Here is a 23965-nt window from a genome sequence, read left to right as displayed (position 1 = left end):
GCTCAATCGATTTAGCTTGTCCGTCCGTCCGTCCGTTCGCCCGCCTGTCTGTCGGTTTCTCCGATTGGTTTCAGTTATTCCCGCCATATTGGTATACTGATATGTTTTGGACGAAATTTTGTAATTTTACAACTACTCCTCTACTGTAATGGCCCCCCTTTGAAAAAAAAAGAGTACATACAAACAAAGAAAAAAAAAAAGTTTAAAAAATTATATACTAATACGTGCACGCATACTAAATACGTGCTCAAAATTTGGATTGAGTGGGACCCTTTTTTTTTTTAATTTTATATAATGTAACCGTTTTTTTTAGAAAGATAGACCTTTATACGATCAGGTTAAATTGGATTGAAGAAGTGATCTAATTTTGGATATTGTACAACCAAAATAAGTGCAGAATAATAATTTCTGAAGAGAAATTAGAATATTACCAAATTCCCCAAATGGACAACGTGGGAAACAACAAGTATTTGTGTACCGGCCTTATAAGAGTACCTATGGAGAGTACACGTTTACACGGTAAGGAGGTATGGCTTTTGGTTTTTTTTTTTCAGGAAAATAAGTGAAATACCGGATTGTGTGAAGTGGCGTCTAGGCTACTTAATTAGTCAGCTTTGCTGACTTAAATATTTTTACTTGTCACACTTGCTTTTGTTCTATTTTATTAGCAATTTAGATGAAAGAAATCATTCGGAAGAAGCTTTTGAGCTGTTAAAAAATTCATAAAAAAAAAAAGGAGAAAAGAAACAATTTTGCCTTATATAGCATATAAGTTAAAAATGCATTGAATACGCAGAGAATTTCAAAACGATTTCTGTGATAGTGATCTAAATTGCTAAAAGGAAACATCAGGTGTTGTCGTTACCATGGGCCAGGATGCGTGAACTGCGCGATAGATATGCATACCAATAGAATACATTGATTATGAAAAACAATATGGGAAATACTATGCGTGAGGCACGATCGATTTTTGAAACGGAGTTGTATTGCGGTGTACGTTTCCCTTTGCGACGCATCTCCATTTCCTCTCGACGATAATAGGACATGCGGCGTCGTTGATTCCGTTTGTTTGCGTGATCTATATGCGAAAGATATACGACATACCGTTAATATCTTTCTCGTTGAGAGTTTGCAAACTCACCTTCATTATCTTTTAAATGAGCTTCTTCGTCATCGTCGTCGGACATGCTCAATTGTGTTCGTTGTCTTGTTCGTTTACTTTTGAAACACGACCACGAAAAATATTCTTTTAGGCTGTACATTAAACTATGACTTTGACGTCGCCTCTTACCTTCTGAACTTCGACGGTTTCTTAGAGAGTTTCTACGATTCGGTATCGCTATCGTGCACATCGTCAACGGTATCACTTCATACGCTACACTGTTAGCATATTCAGCTTCTAAACTTGTCTTTGTTAAATTTTCACCGCCACCTTCTGATTCCGTATCGGATTCTAATTCTTCAATTATGAAGTAACATTCACCCGAACCGTATTTAGTGAAGTAGTGTACTACAGCGAATTGCAAAATGGTAGCGAAAATAAAAGCGAAAGATAGAAAAACAAAAAAATCTAAAGCGGTAGGATAAGGAACTTTAGGTAAATCGGTTCGTGCTTCTAAGCCCAAAAATGTCATGGTTAATACGGTAGTGATGCCGAGAGAAACACGATCTGCTGTAGCTTCGCGATTAAGCCAAAATGAAACCCAAGACAAAACGACCAAAAGGCAACACGGACCATAAACTTGTATAAGAAAGTTTCCCATATGACGTTGTAAATGAAAGTTAACCATTAACATGGAATATTCAGCTGAAAACAAATTAAGAATATAGAATAACAAAAATTAATTTACTTAGTAAATGTATAATAAATATATGATGAAAATTTATTATACCCACCACTGTAAGACGGGGGTGTACTATTTTTTTTTTTTTATAATGTGTGTCACGCCCCAAAGTAAGCTTCAGAGCGTGCAATTCTAAATTAATTTAGCCATGTCTCGGTTAACTCTAAAAGGCATACGATAGAGACCGCGACGTAGAAGATAAGTTTTTCTTAATAATACCAGCGATATGAGAATCAAATAAAAGAACTTGGAGAGTAGAATTGGAAAAGCATAGCGGTGCATATGCGAGATTCAGCCCCGCCGAATATAACTTTCTTATTTTATATATGCATAATTTAATCAAAATATTATTATTAGTTCATATAAAAAGTCTTTGCGGTTTTTTCTTTGGGATATCGGGCAACTTTTACCTGATTATCTTAAACGAACAAGTGCTTAAAAGCTTTCAGCTTACATTTTTTGTGAAGATAGTTTTCTAATTCTATGCTCGTGCAGAAAGTTACATTGAATTGATTTGGAAATGGGTGAAATATCTGAAGAAATAAGTTATGTGATGCTTTTTTACCATAAAAAAGGTAAAACATGCCGGAAAATTTGTGAAGTCTACGGTGAGAATGCTATGAGTGAACGAAGGATCCAGGTGCGATTTCCGTTCCGGAAATTTCGATGTCAAAGCTGCACATTGATCTGGTCGAAAAAATCGATGAAACTTTGCAACTGGTGGAGAAAGACCGACACTTAACCTGTCAGGAATAGGGGAGTTACTAAACATCATTCACATGACAGTTTGGAATCATTTGAAAAGAGCAGGCTACAAAAAGGACCTTCAAACCGCGGAAAAAACCTCAAAGACTTTTTGTATGACTCATAACATATATCGCTTATAATATCACTTATAATACCCATTGCAAATCGAACGGTGAAATCATTTTAGGTCTGTCCATCTACTTCGAACATGGAACGTGCATTTACTCAAGAGAGGGAGAGAAGGAGAGAAAGAGAGACATAGAGAGAAAGCGAGAGCGAGAGAATTTAATGAACAAAAGTGAACTAATCTCAGGCCGGAAGATCGAGTATATGATACCTTTTCAATCAAGAGATATGGCCAAAAAAAATTACGTGATTACTCAACGGGGAAGGAAGGCGTCGAATTCGATTTTTGACAAACGGAAAAGCCAAGTCATCATGAATAGTTTTGTTGCTAACGAACCGCGGAGCATTAATAATAAGATGAAGTCTTAGATTGATATTTTTCAAGTATTTCAACATTACTGGATATTGGCTCTTCCCCACAATTCCATTACATATTATTATCATCTAAAAATTCCGAAGGACAAGTGATCTTGCGTACGTTATTTAGCATCTGTTCTAATAATCGATTTATGAAGACAAAGTGAAATTTTGTTTATGTCAATTTGTAGTTCGTAGGAAAGATTCATGAGTTCACTAGGTGAAGGTGGCATTGGTGTGTCATCTGCATATTTCGCAGTTAAAAGATTGTGAACGATCGAAAAATTGGAGCCGAAAATTATACAGAGTTTTGGACTGAAAGCACATCCCGAGGACGCTCGTCCTTTAATTTTGCATCTGTTGGATCTATCGTTTCCCAATTTAACAGCGAAATGTGTGTGTTTTGCAAATAGGATGTAAGTAGCAAGTACATTCGAGTTGGAGGAAATTTCTTAAGTTTACGTAACAGTCCGTCATTCTGAAGTTTACCGAAGGCGTTTCACATCATCGCAATAATTTTTGCTCAATGGTGTAATGTTTATTTCTGAAATCGAGTAGTCCGCATAAATATATTCTTTCAAAAATTTTAGAAAATTTTACCAATCATTGAATCATTGAATTGGTCTACTACCGTGTACGTGCACTGATGATGGACACCGTTCGTGTTGCCAAGATTGGGCTACAACGTCAAATCATCATTGAAATGATCAAGGCTGAGTGATATCAGACGAGTCAAAACCGAAAGTACGTAAATTAGCTGTGACCGTAAACATTTCATAGAGATTTATGTTTAATGCTTTGCACGCAAAATTGAATGCAAAACACTTTTTACGAGATAGGTACGGCGCTTGATAAAACTCAATTCATCTGGCACTCTTTTTGAGCTAACTATGGGTGAGATATAGATTGCCATTGCACGTCAGTCCTTACGGTGAAAGATGCAATGTCGCAAACTTTACGGCGAATGGTTTCGATCCATTTTTTTTTGTGGAATGTGCATGCAATAGCTATCGGCGACTAGCTTGAAAAAGTCTCGATTCAGAAAATATTATAAATATCGTAATGAATGTGCTTGCAATTTACGAAAATATGTATTGAAAAGATTTTTTAAAGAAATGATATTTGGTTGTAGAGGATTAAACTTCTTAGGTTTCGTTCTTCGAAGTGTGCAAGCGTTTCTTGCATTCTTGTCGGTTATCGATTATTATGTTGTAAAATGTTGTCATAATTGCAATTTAACTAATTGACAAATTGACTTGATGCTCTACAATACGTAGTTGTGCATACAAACGCTCACACCCAATTCAAAGCATTTTACCGGACACATGACAAAATGATTACATTCGACATTGCGTTATAGCATTTGACATAGACACAAGCACATGCATCATATATCGGTGCATAGATCGATATTGAGTAATGACCTTAATTGAACTAAAAACTTGTAATCATTGAATGTCATACGAAATTTACTAAATATTCAACTAAAGCAAAAAACACACTGAACAATTACACAAAACTGAGTTTGCTAAATTACTCTTAAATTAAATTAATTATATCCGGGTGAGCGAAGGAGTAGTAAAGTTAGCTTCATACAAATATGTGGCGTACGTAAGAATGCATATAAAAATGATTTATGATTGTATAGGATTTTGTCACTTACATGCTTGCATTACTTCAATTTGTATAATATTCGTTTTACGTTCCCCCCTGCCATGGGCTATCTTATCCAACTGGAATTTTGCTGTCTGGATATGTTGATTTTTTGCCGCTGGTCCTGCAAATGTTGTCAATGCTTTGCTATATTTATCATTATCAGAGATGGATTGATCTGCGTCGTAATCATTGTTATTATTATTATTATTATTATTATTATTGTTGTTATTATTGCTCTTATGGTAGTTGATATTATTGTTGCTATGATAGATGGGTGCCGCTGCTTTATAAACAACATCCGTTAGATTGCCCGCCGGACAGTCAACTAAATCGAATTGTGACAATTTCATATCCTCAGCGATGGCTACCGCTGGCCTTTCTTTATTCCATCGATAAACAACATCCGTTGTTGTATATCCAACTGAAAGTAAGTCGCGGATGGATGGTAACAACACCAAGAGTGTAAAAAGCCAAGTGAAGTGTCGATGAGATAAATGCAATTAATGAAAAGTTAAACTTTAAGAAAACATATTCTTCTATTTTACATATATCGTATTAGATAATATCGTGTAAGGCGAGCAATACACTAAAAGGCCTTTCGTATTTATTTTGAATGGCTAGAATGGAATGGCTGATGATAAATTATTTAATATCCAAGGAACCGTGATGAAAAGTTGCATATCATCGACGTCCTCATGTGGGCAATTTAGCCACGTGTACTACATTTTGAGTAGCTACGAAACTATCAAAAAAATGTTAAATATCAATCAATAATGATGCAGTTGAGTTGATTAGGCCGAACTGTTTCTAAAAGCCAAATGCTATGATAAGGTAATTTTTCCGAATCACATTCAGCATTCGATTTAAGAAATGATTTTGAAAATGGTCGGTATAATTAAAGAAGGATCTATCTTAAGTTCCCCTGCGTCGCCACAACTGAACTGAAGGTATCCTCCATCGCATAAATGATGTGAGGTATAAAGGTGTTTAAATTAACTTAACGAAAATATCATACATAGCGTACATGTCATACGAATTAAAAAAATTATTGGACGTATGCTCCCTTCTCATTTTGAACATTTGAACATTTTGTTATAATGCTTCTAAAATTCAAACCGAAGCTTCAGAGGCTCTATAAAGTGCATACATTCTTGACCAGCCTTAAATTGTTTGTGCGTCCATGTGTCTATGTGTCTGTGCCTTGGTCGCCAAAATGAAAATATCGGCTTCAAATTAGGTAGACACTTTGAAAGTTTCTGCGCGCAGTTTGGTACTGAAAATGGGTCAAATTGGTTAGAGTGCACGCCCGCAGCAATGTGTGAAGTGAACTCAAATCCGTTTCTTTAAGCAAAAAATTATGAATTTTTCCTAGATAGAATTCGGCTGGAATTTTCTACATTTACTTTATGAAGCGTTCTAGCCTTTACGTGCAAAAACGGAAAAAAGTCAGCCATGCGCACACAAAATTCTAAAATGAATATAGTAGAGACCCGACCAGCGATATGGGTATTAAATAAAAGGTCTCGCAGAGCCAACAAGATAAGTTTGTCAATTCTAAATTAATTATGGTGGGCGTCACGAGCTAGTGGATTAATTTTTTTGCTACAATACTTAGCATTGGATACAAGTCATGTCAACTGGGACTTAGAAACTAGAATGCAACAAGCTAGGTGTGTTACTTCCTAATTAATTATGGTGGACGTCCCGACGTGGGGAATTAATTTGAAAAGATGAAAGGTTAATTTTATTTCATTCACTTTTAACACACATAAAAACAATAGCACATAAATAAAAGCATGGGCGCTAATGATTTTAATGGTGGTGGGTATGTAAGATTCGTCCACAGTCGAATAAAATTTTCTCACTTGTTTCTCTATTGTTTGCATAGCCAGGATCATCAAAATGCTTTTTCACATTTACGTACTCTTGCTCTTTCTTTTCTAAGATTTCATGCTTGAGGAAAAGTCTTTTGCTGCATCTGCCGAAGACAGAATGGAAGCAGTAATTGTATCATTTTGTAGCTGAAATCGCAATTAAAGATAAAACGGTATCTCAAACTTTTGATTCCGTCACAGAAACCTTGGCCTTGTTATCTTGTCTTTATCCAGCTGCACTAAGACATTTTTGTTTATATTTCTTTTTTTGTCAGAAAAAAGTAGGGAAACAGAGAAAAAGTTAGGGGTGCCCGTAGTCTAGTGCAGCCAATCGCCTTTTTGTGCTCTGCCGTTATCGATACGACATATCTCATTGCAGTTACGGTCATGGTTAAAAACCGCACTAAGATTTGAATCCACGCAGCACCTACCTCGTCGTCACCCCTCTTCTCGACTCAGCTACGCGACCTCTTTCGAAAAGCATCTGTTAGTCTATCAAACATGGGCAGGTAGGTAAAGCATTGGGCTGTAACTTATTAGCCGGGATCCTTTTCGCATAAGAAGTCTTTTCGGAGCGCTCCGTGAAAAAGCCCGAAGTTTCAAAGAAAATATTTTTTCAAGTAAAGATGTTTTCCCCATTTTTTAACTGACAAATATAGAATGATTTCCCAACTTAATATAAAGTTAGTGAATATAATCGGATAAGGTACAGTCGGTTAATTTTTAGTTTACAACTCATATCAAATAGATTCTTAAGAAAAAGATAATTTTGATAACTTTGAATATCTTCGGAATCAAAGGCGCGTGCACGATTCCAGCATGTTTGAATACATGGAACTGTGCGAAATTGACAGTTTCCAGCCTGTGTTCGAAATGTGAATTGACAGTTTCCGGCCAGACATATCTTATGGCGGCGACTATTTTTGTACGTACAGAAAAATCAACTGCACTACATTACATTGTAGTCAGAATTAAGGGATGTGCAAAATTTCAGCATGATGGGATATACGGGAGCGCCCGGAATATCGATTCCCGATTTCCGCCGTAACGGAAAAACGAATTAAATAAAGGCTTCTGAAATAATTCCGATTGGTTAAATAGCTTAACCACACATTGTAAGATATTTTGAAATTTTTTTTTTATGTAATTAAAGTGATAGATATGAAGTATTCTCTACGAGGCGTATAAATAAATTTCTTATTTTATATCGCGCAGATTAAAGTTTATAGAAAGCAATGTTCAGAAATGTTCCCCTCTTTTTTTTAAATTTAAATTTAAGGTGCAGACATTCGAGCATAAATGTATTATATAATAAAACACGTGTTCCGCAACACGAAAAAAAAAGAAGAGATGTTTTCCATAAATTGCTCGGTGATTTTTCTCTCTATATGCGCGAACTTAAGCACATTAAGAATGAAAATTACAATCAACATTTCTTTAACATATATTTGCTCGGATTTTTTTGTCTCGTTTCAATTTACGTTACATTCGGTAACCTGGCAAAGTTAAATAAGCGATCAGGCATATGAAGATAGAAGAGTACCCTAACTATTTAGCGTATATATGCAGGAAATCAATTTTTTATCAAAAGAAGAAGAAAAAAAAAAAAACACAAAATCAGTAGTAAGTAAGTGCGTACAAGCTTTTTTTTGCGGAGCCATTAATATTAACATACAAAAGTAATAGCATATCCTTAGGCTGGGTTATTAATAATTTTCATTGCCTACTGGTTTTATTTTTTTATTTTTTTTTTGAGGAAAATAAATCTTCATGTGTGTAGAACAGCAGCATTTTGCAGACAATATTTATATGTAAATGTGCTTAATGCTTAACGCTTAAAATGCGATTTTTTAAATGTTCACTCATTATGGGTACATTGTGGCTTTTTTCGCTTAAATGACTTGTTAGCAACATCTTCATATTTATTTGTTCATGTTTAAACCATAAGTTTATGGAGAGATGCGGGTAAACTCAAATGCAAAAAGGGCATTACATACAACCTTCTCTCTCTATTTAATTTTCTACAATGCAACAACTTTATAGTCATAGAAGAGTTTTTAGGGCTCATAAAGATTAAATGCATGTACATTTACATTATATATATATATATATATATATATATATGTATATATATATATATATAATATATGTGTATGTATATATATATGCATATTGTGTAAGGACAAGTGAGGCTGATATCATTGCTAACAGTTCTAATGTACATTACAGAATAAAAGTTTAAGACGAGATTTTAGTTTGCTTTAGAAGTATTTAATACACTCAAATAAATAATGAGGTCGCTGTATGAGGTAATTGAGTTCATTATGATATTTGTATCTTACATATATATAAAAGATTAGGAAATTGTGTAAAATTTACTTACATGAGCCAAATTTTAAAGGACATTTTTGAATATCCATTGGAAAATCTTCTAAATTCATAGGACAACCAGCTTTGATGGTTAATCTGAAAAAGGAAATATACCTTCACCACCGATATAACCTTGTCAGAAACATCGCTTGTCGGCGATGTAAGAGTTATTTTTTAAGCTTGAAATAAATGCTAAAGCTTTCATGGTTATGAGCAGTGGGTTTCTATAAGTAAATTGAAAATCGCGACCCTGTCGGATATCTGTATTGAATATGGAATCGATATTCGTAAATAAACAACTATTATAGAAGAAGAAGAAATTTATCATTTCTTACTTTTCAAATTTTCAACTTTATCGATAACTCAATCGAATTCGCTCCACTATACAATAGTAATGGTTGCGAAAGCAATCTATTGAGGAGGATAATATTTCAAATGAATACTCTATCGGGTATTTCAGTTCCCATCACTGCACAGCGGCAAGAGCGTGCTTTCAAAATGGTTATGTTTCTTTTCCGAATATGCTTATCATTGTCAAATTCAATGATTTACGTTAATGAGCAAAAATTTTCCCTTCAAATTTTACTGGACTTTTGTAAAAATTTGAAATAAAACCGATGCGAAGAGGTTGATGCTAAAATGAACAGTATACAAGATTCGGTCCAAGACGATTATTATTTTCTAATGCGATATAACTACGCACATGAGATAGCGCATACATGGATGAACGGTATGAAGAAAACGAACCCATTGACAACCTCTTTTCGACTTTGGATGCTGGCCTTGTAAAGTAAACATACAAGAAGTCTCGAATTCTTTTTTCTTTTGTTTTGCATTACAAGTGAATCACTGCTTTTTCCATATGAAAAGTGTAACATTTTCATAGTGAAATTTTCGATCGAAACTTATCGATATGGACTTGGACTAAGCATTTTATGTAGTTTGTTTGAGGTATGTAGTTTGAGTTTTTGTTTATTATTCACATACTCACCTACTTGAATATAGGACGCGACCGTTTTGATAAATTCTTACAAACTTATTGGGTGTGGTTATCGTGTGTAAATAGCTTTGCTTGCCATTATAAAAATATGTATCCGGTTTCCAGATCCGGGCCAACATTGAGACACTTAAAGCTAAAGTGTCTTGAGCGCCTTTAAACGCCAACCGTTTGTCTACCCAAGATTGACGAAAATAACAATCCATTGAGTAGGTCTGCAATGGCAAGTCAAGAAAGTCAAATGCTGTACACTGGAACGAGTAACGAAAATCATTCCACCCACCATGTCAACCTCGGAGATGGGACCCATGCTGCGCACCATTATATCCACTTCAACAGTAGCAGGAGGCCCTGCATAGATGAATTATTTTTGAGATTTCAATATAAAATTTTTGTAGAAGTTTAAGAGAAAAAACAAAAACAAAAAAAAACAAAAAAAAAAAAAAAAAAAAAGAGAAAATTCTCTAAGGGATTATTTTTCTTTAAGCTTAAGTTTGATTTTTATGAACATTTTATATTTCCCGATTAACATTTTGCCGAATTTACAGTTTATAATGAGTTTGTTGCCTTGAGAGGATGCTACAAATATAATGAAGTATACGCCACGTTATATGTATATCTATGAGTGTGTTAGATATGCAAATATCTATCTATACCCTGTGCTCAAGGAAATGACTTAAAAAAAAAAAATTTTTTTTTGAGCTACAGCCAAATTGCATGAGTGAATCTAATCAAGTGTTTAACGTATTCACATAAAAATTGAATGTATTTCTCTCTTCCTTTCCGACACACTACGTGATAATAAGTGTTATATAAAATTTCTCATATCCTTTAGGAAAGGAGGTAACAATCGTCGTTCATCAGCTTTAAAAATGATATAGACATCTATTCCTTCTTTGCATTTGCTTTCTATGAAATCATTAAGAAAACATTAAATAAATGAAATAATTAGTACGGAGAGGACTGAGAGAACACGTGACATGGATAAATCATTTATTTATCTACTTCTTCTTTGCTTTATGAGGCCTACATTTTTTTGGGATAAGAACAAAACTATAAATATCTTTATATACATAGTTTCTTTATGATCAAAATAAAAGGAGAATTATTCGCATTATTCGGAAAGATTACAGCGACTTAAGTAGTTTGAAATTTTTTTTGCTTAATCCTTTCCCCTTTATTGCAACGTATTCTCTTTAACGCAGTGAATATTTTCGCAAAACTATACCGAAATGACAAAAATGAAATCGGTCCAGAGTTGAGACTTTTATAGTCAATTCTTCTTTCCATGCGAAATGAAAATTATAATATACTAAGCTAACTGGAAAAGATGCAAAGAAGTGACACTTAATCGGTAAATATCTTAAAACTCCATCAGATAAATATAACCGCATTCTCCATAAAAAAGCTTTTTAAATATGTTTATTTTACTTCTCGACTAGCGGCCGATATACGGGCAGGGAGTCACTTAAAAAAACACAAAAATGTGGAAAATGGAAGACTGTAAGTAGTCATTTAATTCGCTTCAAGTTAAATAAAGTTTTCGCATTTCAATTTATAAAATTGTACTTCATTATACATCAGCTAAAGCTAGCTAGTGAAGTGTTCAATGGATTATAAAATGGGGAGACACAGACAACGGCGTGTAAGTAGTCATTAAGCGATGATTAGGATAAGTTCTTCATTCCAAATTTGATTATTGCAGTTTATAAGGATAACAATGCGTCTTAGAGGCGAGAAAAAGGAAACAATTTGAGTGAAATTGTAAGTTTTTTGAATAAAAAAGACTTATTGAAAACAATTTGCTTAAGAGCTTTTTAAGTGTACAGTTTTATTATTATTATTATTATTATTATTATTATTATTGTTATTATTTTTCTTTTTCTATTCTTTACTTACCGCCAAAATCAGGCCTTATACTGTTGTCATAGCCTCTAAGCAGATTATCTAATAGCTCAGATATATTGGCGTGATTATTGCGTTGCGTTAAGCGTAAATGAGGATAACCGGCTGCCATTACTACGTGGACTGATATTAAAATCCAAATCCAACAAGACCAATAACGGTTTAACCAAAACCACCAACGAGATCGTAAATAAAGTATACTGCTTAACGATATTACATGGTTTACGGTGCATGAGCCCATAGTCATCTTATAATCTGTGCGAGGCAACGCCCCAACTATAGGTTCTAAATATTTTAACGTTAAGACTGGCATAATCACAGCCTTCCTTAACTAATGTTTCTTAATATGCATAGATGTTGATGTTGCGGTAAATTGCTTGTATGTATGTATAGATTGGGTAACGCTTCAGTTATTCCCTGCAGTTGACAAGTGGTTCCTATTCTTTACGTTAGACTTAATTTGCTGGTGATATTGTTGACGTTTCTTAAGAGTTTTGCTTGCACAATGACGCTATCTTCTTGGTCTCCGTTCAGATGCAGTTTCTTGCTTTGTCTTCATTAACTTTCTTTTGTTTGTTTTCTTCGCTTTAATAAATAAAAACAAAACGAAACTGTCTTTAAGCAATGGTCTCGTTTCTTTCTTAATTCAAAATTAATTTAATGCTCATTTAAAGCACTATAGTTAGTTGTAGGCAGCAAGAAATCAAAAAAAAAAAAAAAAAAAAAATGCGACCCCCGTTTTGATTTTTTATAATTTATTTTATATTAGAATTTTTTTAAAAAGTTTTTTTTTCTAGCATTAAATATAAGCAAAGTCTTATGACTCGCTAGCTAATTATAACTTACGCACTAATGATTCTTTTGTAACAAATCATTTTAACATTTTCTACTAGACGAAGTACCGCTTTTTTCTTCTTGTTTTTTTTTTGTTTTTTTTTTTGTTTTTTTTTTTGTTGATTTTCCACCTTTGCACCATAATCCTTTTGTTAAGGTTAAGCTTAAGAATTGCGAAAAAAAAAAAAGATTTCTCTTAAAATAACTAGTTCTCGTTTTTGTTTTTAGCACAAATGTAAATATGTATATATTTACATGTATATATATACTAATATATATATACTATATATATATATATATATATGGCAACGCGCAATTTTACTTTATATAACAGCTTAGGAATTGTTCGCAATGTTCTCCATGAACAGTAGTTTTATTTATCTTACAAATAGTTCTTTCTCTACTCTGTGATTCAAATAAAAATGCAAAATGCATAAATTTTAGTAAAAATATCTAAAAGTATGCTACAATTCTGTGTGCAATAGTCAGTTCAAAAGCATGGCACACTACACCCTTGAAATAAAGAGAATTTTTTTCTATTTTTTTTTATTTTTTTTTTATATAAATCATATTTACTTAGAAAACTAATAACATTTTCAATTTGTTTTCGGGGCAAAAATAAAAAAAATTATTGAAAAAAAAAAAAGACGATAATATAAACAAAATAACTGAAATAAAATAAATAACATAAGCATAGTATATAGTACATAGTAGATAGTAAAAGAAGAGAGAGAAGAAAGAATATGGAAGAGAATTGCGAATGTAATTGCTTCTAAGGAAAGACGTATGGCGGGACAATCAACGATTTGCCGATTAATAGTTTGCCGATAGTCTTTAGCGATCAAAAATGCAATTTGTCTTTGAATAAATTCTCGAAACTCTTGGAAGAATGAAGCAAACGACGAGTCCGTTATGAATTAGATCGCTTGATCGCAAAAGATCGGGGATATTCAAATTTCGACGAATGCAACAGTTCCTTTAATTTTTATTATTCGCCTGCACTTGACATACTAATTCATGGTAGAACTGGCAGCCATATCGGATATGGCTGCGTTTTGTTTACTTTCGGATAATTTTATTTAAGTAAAAGTTAAACAATTCTTCTATGATTAGTGAGCGTTTAGAGAGAGAAAGACTTATAAACGTTTACAAAAACTTCATGAAGGTATTAGAAGCGATGAAGGGTAACATCGTAGAAATGATCAGAAAGCTAAGAGTGGCAATTAAATATGCCAAAATTAGGGTGTAGTTCAATTTTTCCAGAAAGTCTAGGAGTCTTTCGATTGAAAGTAAAAGTTCCGTTCACCGTGTTCTTGAATCACAATTGCTTAAAGTATTATGAATTCTTTTTAAAGCTGACACAGTCGTTCAGCCCCTCAAAAATAATAAACAAACAGGTACAGGTAGTTGTGTGAGATAAAGATCATGCTTACATAAACCACCTTAATTATAAATGTTGGCGAACTTTTGGTGCAATTTACCTGGTTTTCGATCTTGACCCGCATGTATGTTGAAGTAAATGCCGAACGTGCTACACAGAAAGTTGTGCAATTTCGAGGCGTACAAATGGACAAAGCGGAAAATTTATTATTATTTTTTGACAATTTTAAGGGGCCCGGCAAAATTAACTAATTTTATCAATTATTAAACAAATCTTCTCCTTTACGTTTTGAGATTATTGATTGGGCTAACTATCAGACATAGCTACATCAGTTCCGCTGTTTATGCTCACTAATAAAGGTAAGTAAAATTACAAATGATTGATCAATTATCGAAAAATATCGCCAAACCTAGTTTACACCATTTGAGGATGATTTGCCAAATGTAGCTAACTGTCTTACGCAAATTTTATTAGTGAATTAAGATAATCAAGAGGAGAAGGTCGCATTACAGATCTAAGGACAACTTAGGAAGTGTAACTTGGTTTATTTTATGTCTTACGAACATTACTTTTTTCTTGGCACGACCTGGGTAATGAGTAATGCTCTCCAGCAAGCCTAACTAATCCAACTAGCCTAACTAGCGAGTGTGAGCAAGCACATTAGTTGCTGCTAAATCTTGAATATCATTATTTAAAGCAAGAACAAAAATCTCATCAATTTTAAATTATTTCAAATTGTCTGACAGTCAAGTCGGTGGTCGCGGATCGCGAATCTCAGTGCGGCAGACCAATATCCTCTATAAGGAGCTAGATATAGTAGGCTTACGTTTGCTTTTTAATATATTATGCCTAAAAATAATATCGTATGCTGTTTACTTGCTGTTCCCTTCTGATTAATATATTCTTCGCTATAATGTTGCAGTCCCAATCCCTAGTACTTTAAGCCTAAAATATATTGTAAAGAAAAAATGTTTACTTCGGATTTAAGTTGTTTACTTTAAACTATCCTGGGCTTTTGATCGACGATCTTCGCGATAATCTCGTAGTCTTTTCCATTTTCTTTAATAATTTTGCTTAACTCGTCCGGATGTCTATTGTAATCAGAAATGGATAAATAAATTGCTGAGCGTGCTTATACTCATTTTGTCAATTCTAAAATGTATAAATGGAGAAGAGTACACAGAAGAGTGCAGGTACGTCTTTCTAGGTGAGGAAGGAAATATAATGAATCGTAACATCGCCGTTTATCGTAATTTGTGGTCAAGTTAAGTGAGAAAAGCTTGTTTGGATACCTAAAACGGAAGGCCGTTGACCTTAGCTAAGCTTAAACGATGAGAAAGAAAGTAAGAAAGAAAGAAAGAAAGAAAGAAAGAAAAGAAATGTTTTACCTTTTGGTAAATAAGATTTTCTAGTAATGCGTTTTTCTTTATTAATTTTTAAATTTTGATTTCAAACTTATGGTGTAAAGTGAAGAATACTTTCGAATTCAATGTATAATAAAATGCACGGAAGTATTGAAGGATGAATTGCTAACTATAACCAAAACAATTAGAATCTGATTATATGATAATAGTGGAAAGGAAAAAATGCTTGTCAAAGTATATTAAATAAATTCAACTTAAGCACGTTTACCATATTACATATGAGTAGTAAGTAACAAAGCAAAAAAAAAAAATGTGGTTGAAAAAATGTAGAAATTTATTAACTTTTATGATTTTAGTAATATAAAATTGAGGTTATGTTTTAAGGATATAGAAAGGGCAAAGTAATAATAATGAAAGCATAAAAGAGCATCTGCATTATGAACTTGTGAAAAAATATAAGTGTAGAGATTTCTGGTTTTTCTTATATTTCTTTTTATTTTTTACTTTTTATTTTTTACTCTTTATTTTATTTTTTGTTTAATTGAAGGCGAATGTCATCGTAGTATATTTCTTTTGTTTTTCATTATTATTGTATAAATTCAAAGGATTTTTTTTTTTTTTTGCCTTTCCTTTATAGAAAAGACTGCCTACGCTAAGGAGTTTGAATTTAACATTTTTTTAATCTGTTGTCCGGCCGGTTCGTTTTAAGGACGGCTTGGTTTACAACTAAATTACTTAACAAGATTATCTCTACATACATGTATATTTATTTAAAAAAATAAAATATAAAAAATAAATGCTAAATTGTAATTTGATTTGCGATTTGTGATTTGTGATTTTGCGACAAGCCCCCTATGTAATTATATTAAAAGTCTCACTGTTAGTACTGGAAAAGGAAAAGGGAATAGCTAGAATGTCCAAAGATGTAAATTATAGAACAAAGTACAATTAATTTAAATGCAAAGCTTTTTATGAGCAGTCATGCAGATCTTCTCATGTGTTTATGGCTTGTTTTACTTTAAAAGAGAATTTTTAAGAATCTACATTTTCTGCACTATTGCATCACATTCTTGATGAATTCATTTGTAAATTTCAAGAGTGAATTTTTAGTGAGATTTCTCATAACGAATATTATGCGAAGTACGCCAAATGACAGGTTAAAGATGAAATGATGCAAAAATGAAACTAGATTTAATTAATGGCGAATTTTTGATACCCACTATATACACCGTTCACTATTATGTGTATAGACGTTCTTCGCCAACATATGTGAATATTCTTGTCCGCATATATAGAGTTGGATCTGTCTATTGAATGGTTTTCGCGGCTGCAATACTTATTTTATGTGGATTGCTTTCAATGCTGGCATATTGTAGTTTTCAGCTTAACATTGTAGTCGTGCAAAAAGCGGACGGACACTTTCAATATATATATATATATGATCAAGTGAAAAGGTATTGAGCGACCGCCTCAAATGAAATGAATGGGTTCATTGATTAACATAGCGTAACCAAACAGCGCGTTTCATATAAATTACATTGTTCCACTTAAATTATGGTTATTGGTAGTAGTTTTTGCAAAATCCCAACTAGATTTCAAAACTTAAGAGGATTTTGTGAAAACTCGTTAAATTATATTACCTTGCAAAACTTGGATATTGGAAACTGCGTTTATTTGCCATCACCTATGTGCCTAAGGATTAAAAAAAATTATTGTATTTTTAAGCGGATCTCTTGTAAACATCGGAAATATTTCATTGCTGAGAAAGAAGAAGACTAAAGTGTAAATGAAAGTCCGTATGATTCTCAAATGAAGGTTTTGGAAATCGAACGCAATCAAATTTTGCATGAATTTTTTTTCCAGGATACCTAATATGGAATACCATTCAAGGCGTGTATTAAGTTTCTGCTCTCTCTGTTTTTTTTTTTTTTTTGGTAAAAGCTGTTCTTTTGAGTTGACGGATATTACGTTTTGAATGCTCTTCAGCTCTGATTGCTAAATAAATGCATTCAAATGGGTTCGCGCTAACTTATAGTTAATAGTCTGTTTATCAATTAGTTTTCAATCAAGACTTCCAAGACGAGAGCGGAAGAACATTGTTGAAGAACATTGTTTTTGAGGTTAATGTTGTGGTGAATATTTAAATATAATTAAGAGTTCATTTATTTGTTTTTATGCAGGAGTCTAAATAATTAAAGCATAATCTTGGGGATAAATACATATTTGAAAGCGTACTTGAAATTGTTTATAATTGTTTCATTTAATTACAGAACTTCGAAAATGATTGCATTACAAGGAAGGATTTTTGTTTTCTTTTTTTTTTTTTAAAACACAATTTGTTTTTTTTTCAAACACTTTTTAAATCATTCATTTGCTTTTAGTAAATTTAATGTCTTTTGACTTGTTTTTTCTTTGTTTAGAGTCGTTGAGAGAAAATGAAAAAATGAAAAAATAAATAAAAATTTTTTCTTCGTGGAGAATGAGATCCAAACGTACGCGCCAAAAGCGCCTTGATAACTGAATATTTGCAGTTATTGTTACGCCCCTAAAAGCAGATAAATATTTATGGCTGGTTTAGCGTAGCATCTAGACAGACAGACAGCAACAACAAAACAGTGTATTATACCGCACAACTATTACACATGTATTTGTGGTAAAATTAAATTCATTCATTAAAATGAAGACATGAATGAAAATCGTTTTTAGCGGGAATATATTTTCTGGTTTGCATTGCGCAGACGTTGGGCAACAAATTATAATATGAAAAAGAAAAAAAAAAGAAAAAAAAGAAAAAAATGAAAATGAAAATGAACGAAAGAAACGAGAAACAACAATATTTGCCATAATTATGAATACCTTCAACAAGTTGTTACCTGTTTGTAACAGTTCACTATATCTACGTAAATGCGAGATGAAAAGCCCGTTAAATTTTTTGACTGAAATGTTTGCGATGATTAATGTGTTAAGCAACCATTTAAGCTTAATGAAAGTTTAATAGACTATTGAAAGGAACATTTGCTTCCAATTACTTACTTTGCAAGTTTTAACTAAATAAAAAAAAAACAAAAGCATTCAAAATGTCATCATAATGTCACTTACTTTAAAGCGCTCTATTAACTTGTTAAATACAAATTTCATTAAATTATTTAATCTTTCACTTGCAAATATATATAAATATCTCATGGCTTAACAAAAATGTCGCTTTGCTCTGTTACATGTTGTTGACGAAACTTTTTTAAAGTAACTCGTACTCGTGGGAAGAACGCAAATGGAAAATGCAAAAAAAAAATGTTAATAAAACATTTAATGCGTCTCATATTATTTAATCTCTTGAAATCGAAATTATCATATCTTATGATATTTCATTGTTGGAGTCAAGAAAGTAAGTAATTTTTATTTTATATATTTGCAATTATCAAAAATTCTGTAAGCTATTTGCTATCTAACAGAAAATGCGGTTTATACGTTACGTTTGCGCGGATGTGTGCAACGCCAAAGAGGACTTCAGTTAAGTCCCATTTTTTATTGTTCATTCTAATCGCTTTAGCATTATTTTTGGGAAATGATGTAAGCTTGCCTATCCGTCCATCGGTCTGTTTAACTTCTGGCCATGTGTGTTTGTGGCGAAGTTGTTGATCGGAACTTTTCGAGATATTCATTCAAAAGGACAAATCGAATTCATAAAAAAATCTTTACGCTACAAATAAAATTGCAATCAGCAATATATTCCCACAATGATTAATGCAAAATAGTACGGAATATTTGGATGGCACAGGACGATTCATTGAACTTCTTCCCATGTATATGATCTTACAAAAATCGGTTGTTGTGTAAATAATATATATAAAATAATTTGTCTCTCATCCATTCGTCCTGAAGTTGCCCGTACAACGCACAAGACACTGCCGTACCCCATCGCCTTCAACCACACTGTCCGCTTGGGGAATAAATTGCCTGCAATAGTTTTTATCACCCTTCACCCTCACATTTCCATTTTCCCGCCGAACACATATAACAACACTAATTCCTTTTTCCTTTCTTATACCTTTCGTTTTTTTACTAGTGTTTTATCATCTCCCATAAAATATAAAAATTTTAATTGTTGTAGTTTATGAGTGAGATAATTAGGGAAAAGTGGATCATTGTCAATAACAACGTGCTAGATGTTTTTGACAGATTTGAAACCGATATCTTCAATTGGGCGACATAAGCGAGTGCTTACCACAGACAGACAGACAGACAGAAAAATCGAAGGACAGACGGACATGCTTAAATCGAGTCAGAAGTTGACGCTGAAGAATTCAAATCGAAGTGCATGTATAAAATGTTCAAAACAAACAATTACAGACGGAATCGAACGGACGTTCGTCCGAGTTGAGAGACGCCTAAGTCATAAATTTAACTAAGCTCGGCCGTTTTCCATCCCACGAAGATTAGTGTATAGATTAGGAGATCTCGATAGTGAAAGGAAAAAAAATCCCTTCTTGATAGTGGGTATGAAAACATTAGAGTTACTTTTGGTGGAAATGCAAACCGTTAGGGAAGTTGTATAGCCGATATAGAAATGTATAAGGAAAGGAAAAGAGTCAGTATTAGGGAAATGGAGTATCATTTATAATAACTTAAGTAGTAAGAAAAATTTTACCGAAAATAATTATTATTTATCATTCGTCTTCTTTTTTTCTGTAGGTGTTTATAAGTTTTATAATTTATCATCGTCGCCAAACATTTATGGGCAATTTGTGGATATAAGGACCGATGAAAATTTGCATAATATCGCTAATCGGTATTTCTTGTTTAAAAGACCAAAAGTCGGTGTGTTTCTAGATTTCAATTGTGATAACTCGAAGCGACTCATTAAGAGGGCGAGTATTGAATTATATGCATACCGCATTTTTCCTTTTACTTAAATCGTTGTCTAATCGAAAAAGTAGGTTAGTCATCTAAATTTATTCAATCATTATCATCACTGGCTGATATACGATGACAGCAATGAATTAATGGCATTTCAAAATACTTTTCAACATCTCAACCTCTCGGTGGACACAGATGTAAATTATGTGATAAAGAACATTACGACAACGTTCGTAGAGCCCTCGTCTACATCTTTCATAGTCTATGATGTGTATAATAACGGCTTTCAGATTGGTGGCAGCCTAAATATTACAGTTGACTATGAAGTTGAATGCAATAGTTTGGTCTGTTTGAAGTGCAAATACCTTAGCAATTTGCATATGCGATCATTATATGGTAATCGGGAAAGATTGCCCGATGCAATGATGCGAGTAGCTGTAGTAGTTAAGTTTCTATGGAATAAATGCATTTTGTACCAAAATTTTAATGATTTTGATTTTTTTAGGTTACCCGTTTCGATCTAAAGGCACCGCCTTCTGAAATTAATGCTTTCCTTTCAAGTCAAAGGGATTTTTATATTGATCCTTTAGTACGTTTCGGTTTTCAAGTGTTACTACTATTGCAAGATTCATTGTACACCAAGTAAATCTTGATTTCAATTATATATTGTGAATTCTATGCTCGAATAATTTCTTAATAACTTTTCTAGATTTTCATTGCAGTATTTTGATAAATGGACTGATGCAGAATACACTGGCGGGGCAATAGGCGCTTTAGTGAATCATACGGTCGATTTGGTTTCAGCGCCATTTGTAATGACGCCATTGCGTTTTCAATTTATAACACCGATAGCTCCTACCGGCGACTTTAGATCGGTGTGCATGTTTCGTACACCGCGAAATTCTGGCATAAAAGGTGGTGTTTTCGTGGAGCCGTTTAGCACCAAAGTATGGATATACTTTGGCGTTATATTAGCTTTGGCTGCTCTTCTTCTATGGTTCACATTTTTGGTTGAATATTATAAAATGGGAAAACATTCAACTTTTATACCATCGTTTCTTACAACTTGTCTTATATCTATTGGATCAGCTTGCGCCCAGAGCAGTTATCTATTGCCCGGTTCAATTGGTGGACGTTTTGTTTTCATAACTTTAATGTTGATCAGTTTTATAATGCTAAACTATTATACTTCTGTGGTGGTATCGATACTATTGGGCTCGCCGGTCAAATCGAATATAAAAACCATGAGCGATTTGGCCGACTCTAACTTAGATGTGGGCTTAGAGCCGCTGCCTTTTACTTACTCTTATTTAAATGTAAGCAAAATTTTGCATAAAAATTTCTTTTTAATATCAAATGTCTTTATTTATTACAGTCCTCAACTCTACCTGAAGTGAAGCGTTTTGTTAAACGTAAAGTTGTTCCAAAAATTCATACCAACAATCTTTGGTTCTCCGCTCAGGAGGGCATCATGAGAATGCGCAATAGGCCGGGATTTGTTTTCGTATTTGAAGTTTCCACCGGCTACAATTTAATAGAGAGAACATATGAAGCCTCCGAGATATGTGATCTGAACGAAGTTCTCTTTCGACCGGATACACAGTTAGTCACACATTTACATCGTAACTCCAGTTACAGGGAAATTGTTCGTTTAAAGTTAGTTTTATTTACCTTCGATATGTAAATTTGTGTTCTTTTCTTTCCTTTGCGATTTCAGAATTCTTCGCATTATTGAAACTGGCGTGCATGCTAAGCATCGTCGTCAGTGGGTTCGTACCCACTTAGATTGCTTAACAAATAATTTGATTGTTCATGTCGGCCTAGAATACACAGCTTCGTTGTTTATTATGTTGCTTGTCGGTTATACTTTGGTTCTATTAATTTTCATCACGGAATTATTATGGAATCGTTATAACATAAAAATTACAAATCTATTTGTGAGGAATTGATTTTAATTAGCGATAAACAAACAAAACAAATAATGTAAAAATAATTTATGTTTTTTTTCCGAAATATAAAATTCATTTATTACGTTTATTATTAGAAGAGAAGGGTAACAAAGCTTTCTTTTTAAAGTATTATCTTTCGGTAGCTGAACGTTGTTGTTGTTGCCTTTTGAAAGCAAATGAATTTGTGTGCCGAAGTCGCGGAAGTAAGCACCACTTACCACAGATCATGTCGTAAGAATCGAACAAGTGCTTGAACAGACAATAAGTCCTCGGGTCAAACCAATGTTAATTACATAGAACGCGAAGTTTTGCCATATGAAGCGACTGGGGAATTACGATATCACGACTTTCTCTATCATTCCGTTGGCTAAAGCAACCCTTAATATACCAGATCGAATTGGCCGATTGAAAGATAACAGAGACTAGCTGAGCTAAAACGATTGAATTATATCGAAAACGATATAAGCAAAAGTATCATAAGCAATATAATATATGTATATATATAAATGTATATTATGTTATATTATGTATTGTTAGTAAATTGGTAAATTAATCACTTTGTATGCGTTAGCTTGTTCACTCTAATATTGTAAGAGCTCTGATGTTAGAGTTTTGTATGTCAATTGTACAATGATTTCTTTGCTTCACTGTTACAATAAACTTCTGAACACAGCAGAGCCAGGTTTAATTCAACAACTTTTCATTTCATCATATATTTTTGATAAAATTATAAAAATAAATAAAAGTAATTTAAGAAGGCGTGGAAAAATTATATTCGGGCAAGACTAACCATTCAATATCGTAGACCATCTCGCCTAAGAAAATTCTTCAATGATTTTTGTAATATTGTGGACTGACATGTGGATTGACATGATTCAAATATAGCCCAATTAATTATTCAGTCAACGATCTTATTATATAGATATATTTCAGCTAAACTATTAAATATTAGATTTGATTGCGATTACGGGTTAACATTTCCTAAGGGGGTACAACAAATTGAGCTGCGATCCAAGTTTGCTGCAATTAACTTTTGTGTCAAAATAATAATATGAACAAGCTTTCATTATAAAATATTGACTTTTGGCCAAAGATTTATTTTTCGTAAGTATGGTTAGAGGGAAGGAGGTTCGAAAAATTGGCCTATCCGATCCAAATTTTACACATTATGTTTTTTTATTGAAATGCTATCACTCAGTGATTTGGACGGAAAAATATTTGGAAATTTGTAAAGTTTGTAAAATAAGACGTTATACGGGCAATGATTGGAAAAATAGTCCGGTACATTCCATTTTCAATAGACTTTATCTGTGGGCCAAAACACACTAACGCACTAAGTTTTGTCCAAATATCTTGACAATTGCGACCTGGAGGTTGTAAAGAAATAGGCAGAGAGATGGACAGACCAGCAAGCGGAAAGGCGTATAGGCAGATAGACGAGCAAACGAGCAAGCAAGCTTAAAACCAAGCATAAACTTAACATACCCTGTACCTAAGCGTATATATACCGCGTGAATGCGAAGTCAATACTTCTTGGGAATATTCGCAAGTAAACGGTTGCTTCGCAGAATTCGTAATAATGGATCGCTTTCTTCCTTGCACATCTGGCTACAAAATTATTATTTCTTTTGACAACTTATGGTATTTTTCTAATAACTGAAATTTGACTCTTAAGTTAAGTAATAACATATAAAATACTGCAGTATC

General features: G+C 33.2%; 2 protein-coding genes across 6 annotated transcripts; one reads left to right on the top strand and one right to left on the bottom strand.

Moving 5' to 3' along the window:
* Nucleotides 1–73: 73 nt before the first annotated feature.
* Nucleotides 74–17719, bottom strand: LOC119632644 (gamma-aminobutyric acid receptor alpha-like). 5 transcript variants are annotated; one of them, XM_038025653.1, is made up of 9 exons: nucleotides 17324–17719; nucleotides 17096–17147; nucleotides 11871–12461; nucleotides 10255–10322; nucleotides 9966–10186; nucleotides 8988–9070; nucleotides 4738–5151; nucleotides 1142–1807; nucleotides 74–1078 (listed from the first exon to the last, which is right to left on the bottom strand). In XM_038025653.1, exons 3-9 carry the CDS (start codon nucleotides 12187–12189, stop codon nucleotides 849–851), a joined length of 2001 nt encoding a protein of 666 aa, XP_037881581.1. In that variant the 5' UTR covers nucleotides 12190–12461; nucleotides 17096–17147; nucleotides 17324–17719; the 3' UTR covers nucleotides 74–848. The 5 variants fall into 5 exon arrangements, with proteins under 5 accessions (XP_037881581.1, XP_037881580.1, XP_037881582.1 ...); XM_038025656.1 differs by having other exon boundaries at nucleotides 987–1078; nucleotides 1142–1218; nucleotides 1292–1807; nucleotides 17096–17719; XM_038025652.1 differs by having other exon boundaries at nucleotides 17096–17719.
* Nucleotides 17720–18743: 1024 nt separating this feature from the next.
* Nucleotides 18744–22258, top strand: LOC119632253 (ionotropic receptor 75a-like). Its single transcript, XM_038025067.1, has 8 exons — nucleotides 18744–18837; nucleotides 19003–19022; nucleotides 20156–20320; nucleotides 20390–20752; nucleotides 20815–20951; nucleotides 21019–21625; nucleotides 21685–21965; nucleotides 22027–22258. Exons 1-8 carry the CDS (start codon nucleotides 18744–18746, stop codon nucleotides 22256–22258), a joined length of 1899 nt encoding a protein of 632 aa, XP_037880995.1.
* The last annotated feature ends 1707 nt before the right edge of the window (nucleotides 22259–23965 follow it).

This window comes from Glossina fuscipes, unplaced genomic scaffold, assembly GCF_014805625.2.
Source record: "Glossina fuscipes isolate IAEA_lab_2018 unplaced genomic scaffold, Yale_Gfus_2 1, whole genome shotgun sequence".
Lineage (NCBI taxonomy): Eukaryota > Metazoa > Arthropoda > Insecta > Diptera > Glossinidae > Glossina > Glossina fuscipes.
The sequence above is the reverse complement of the archived record's forward strand: the minus strand, read 5'-3'. Positions and strand labels throughout refer to the sequence as shown.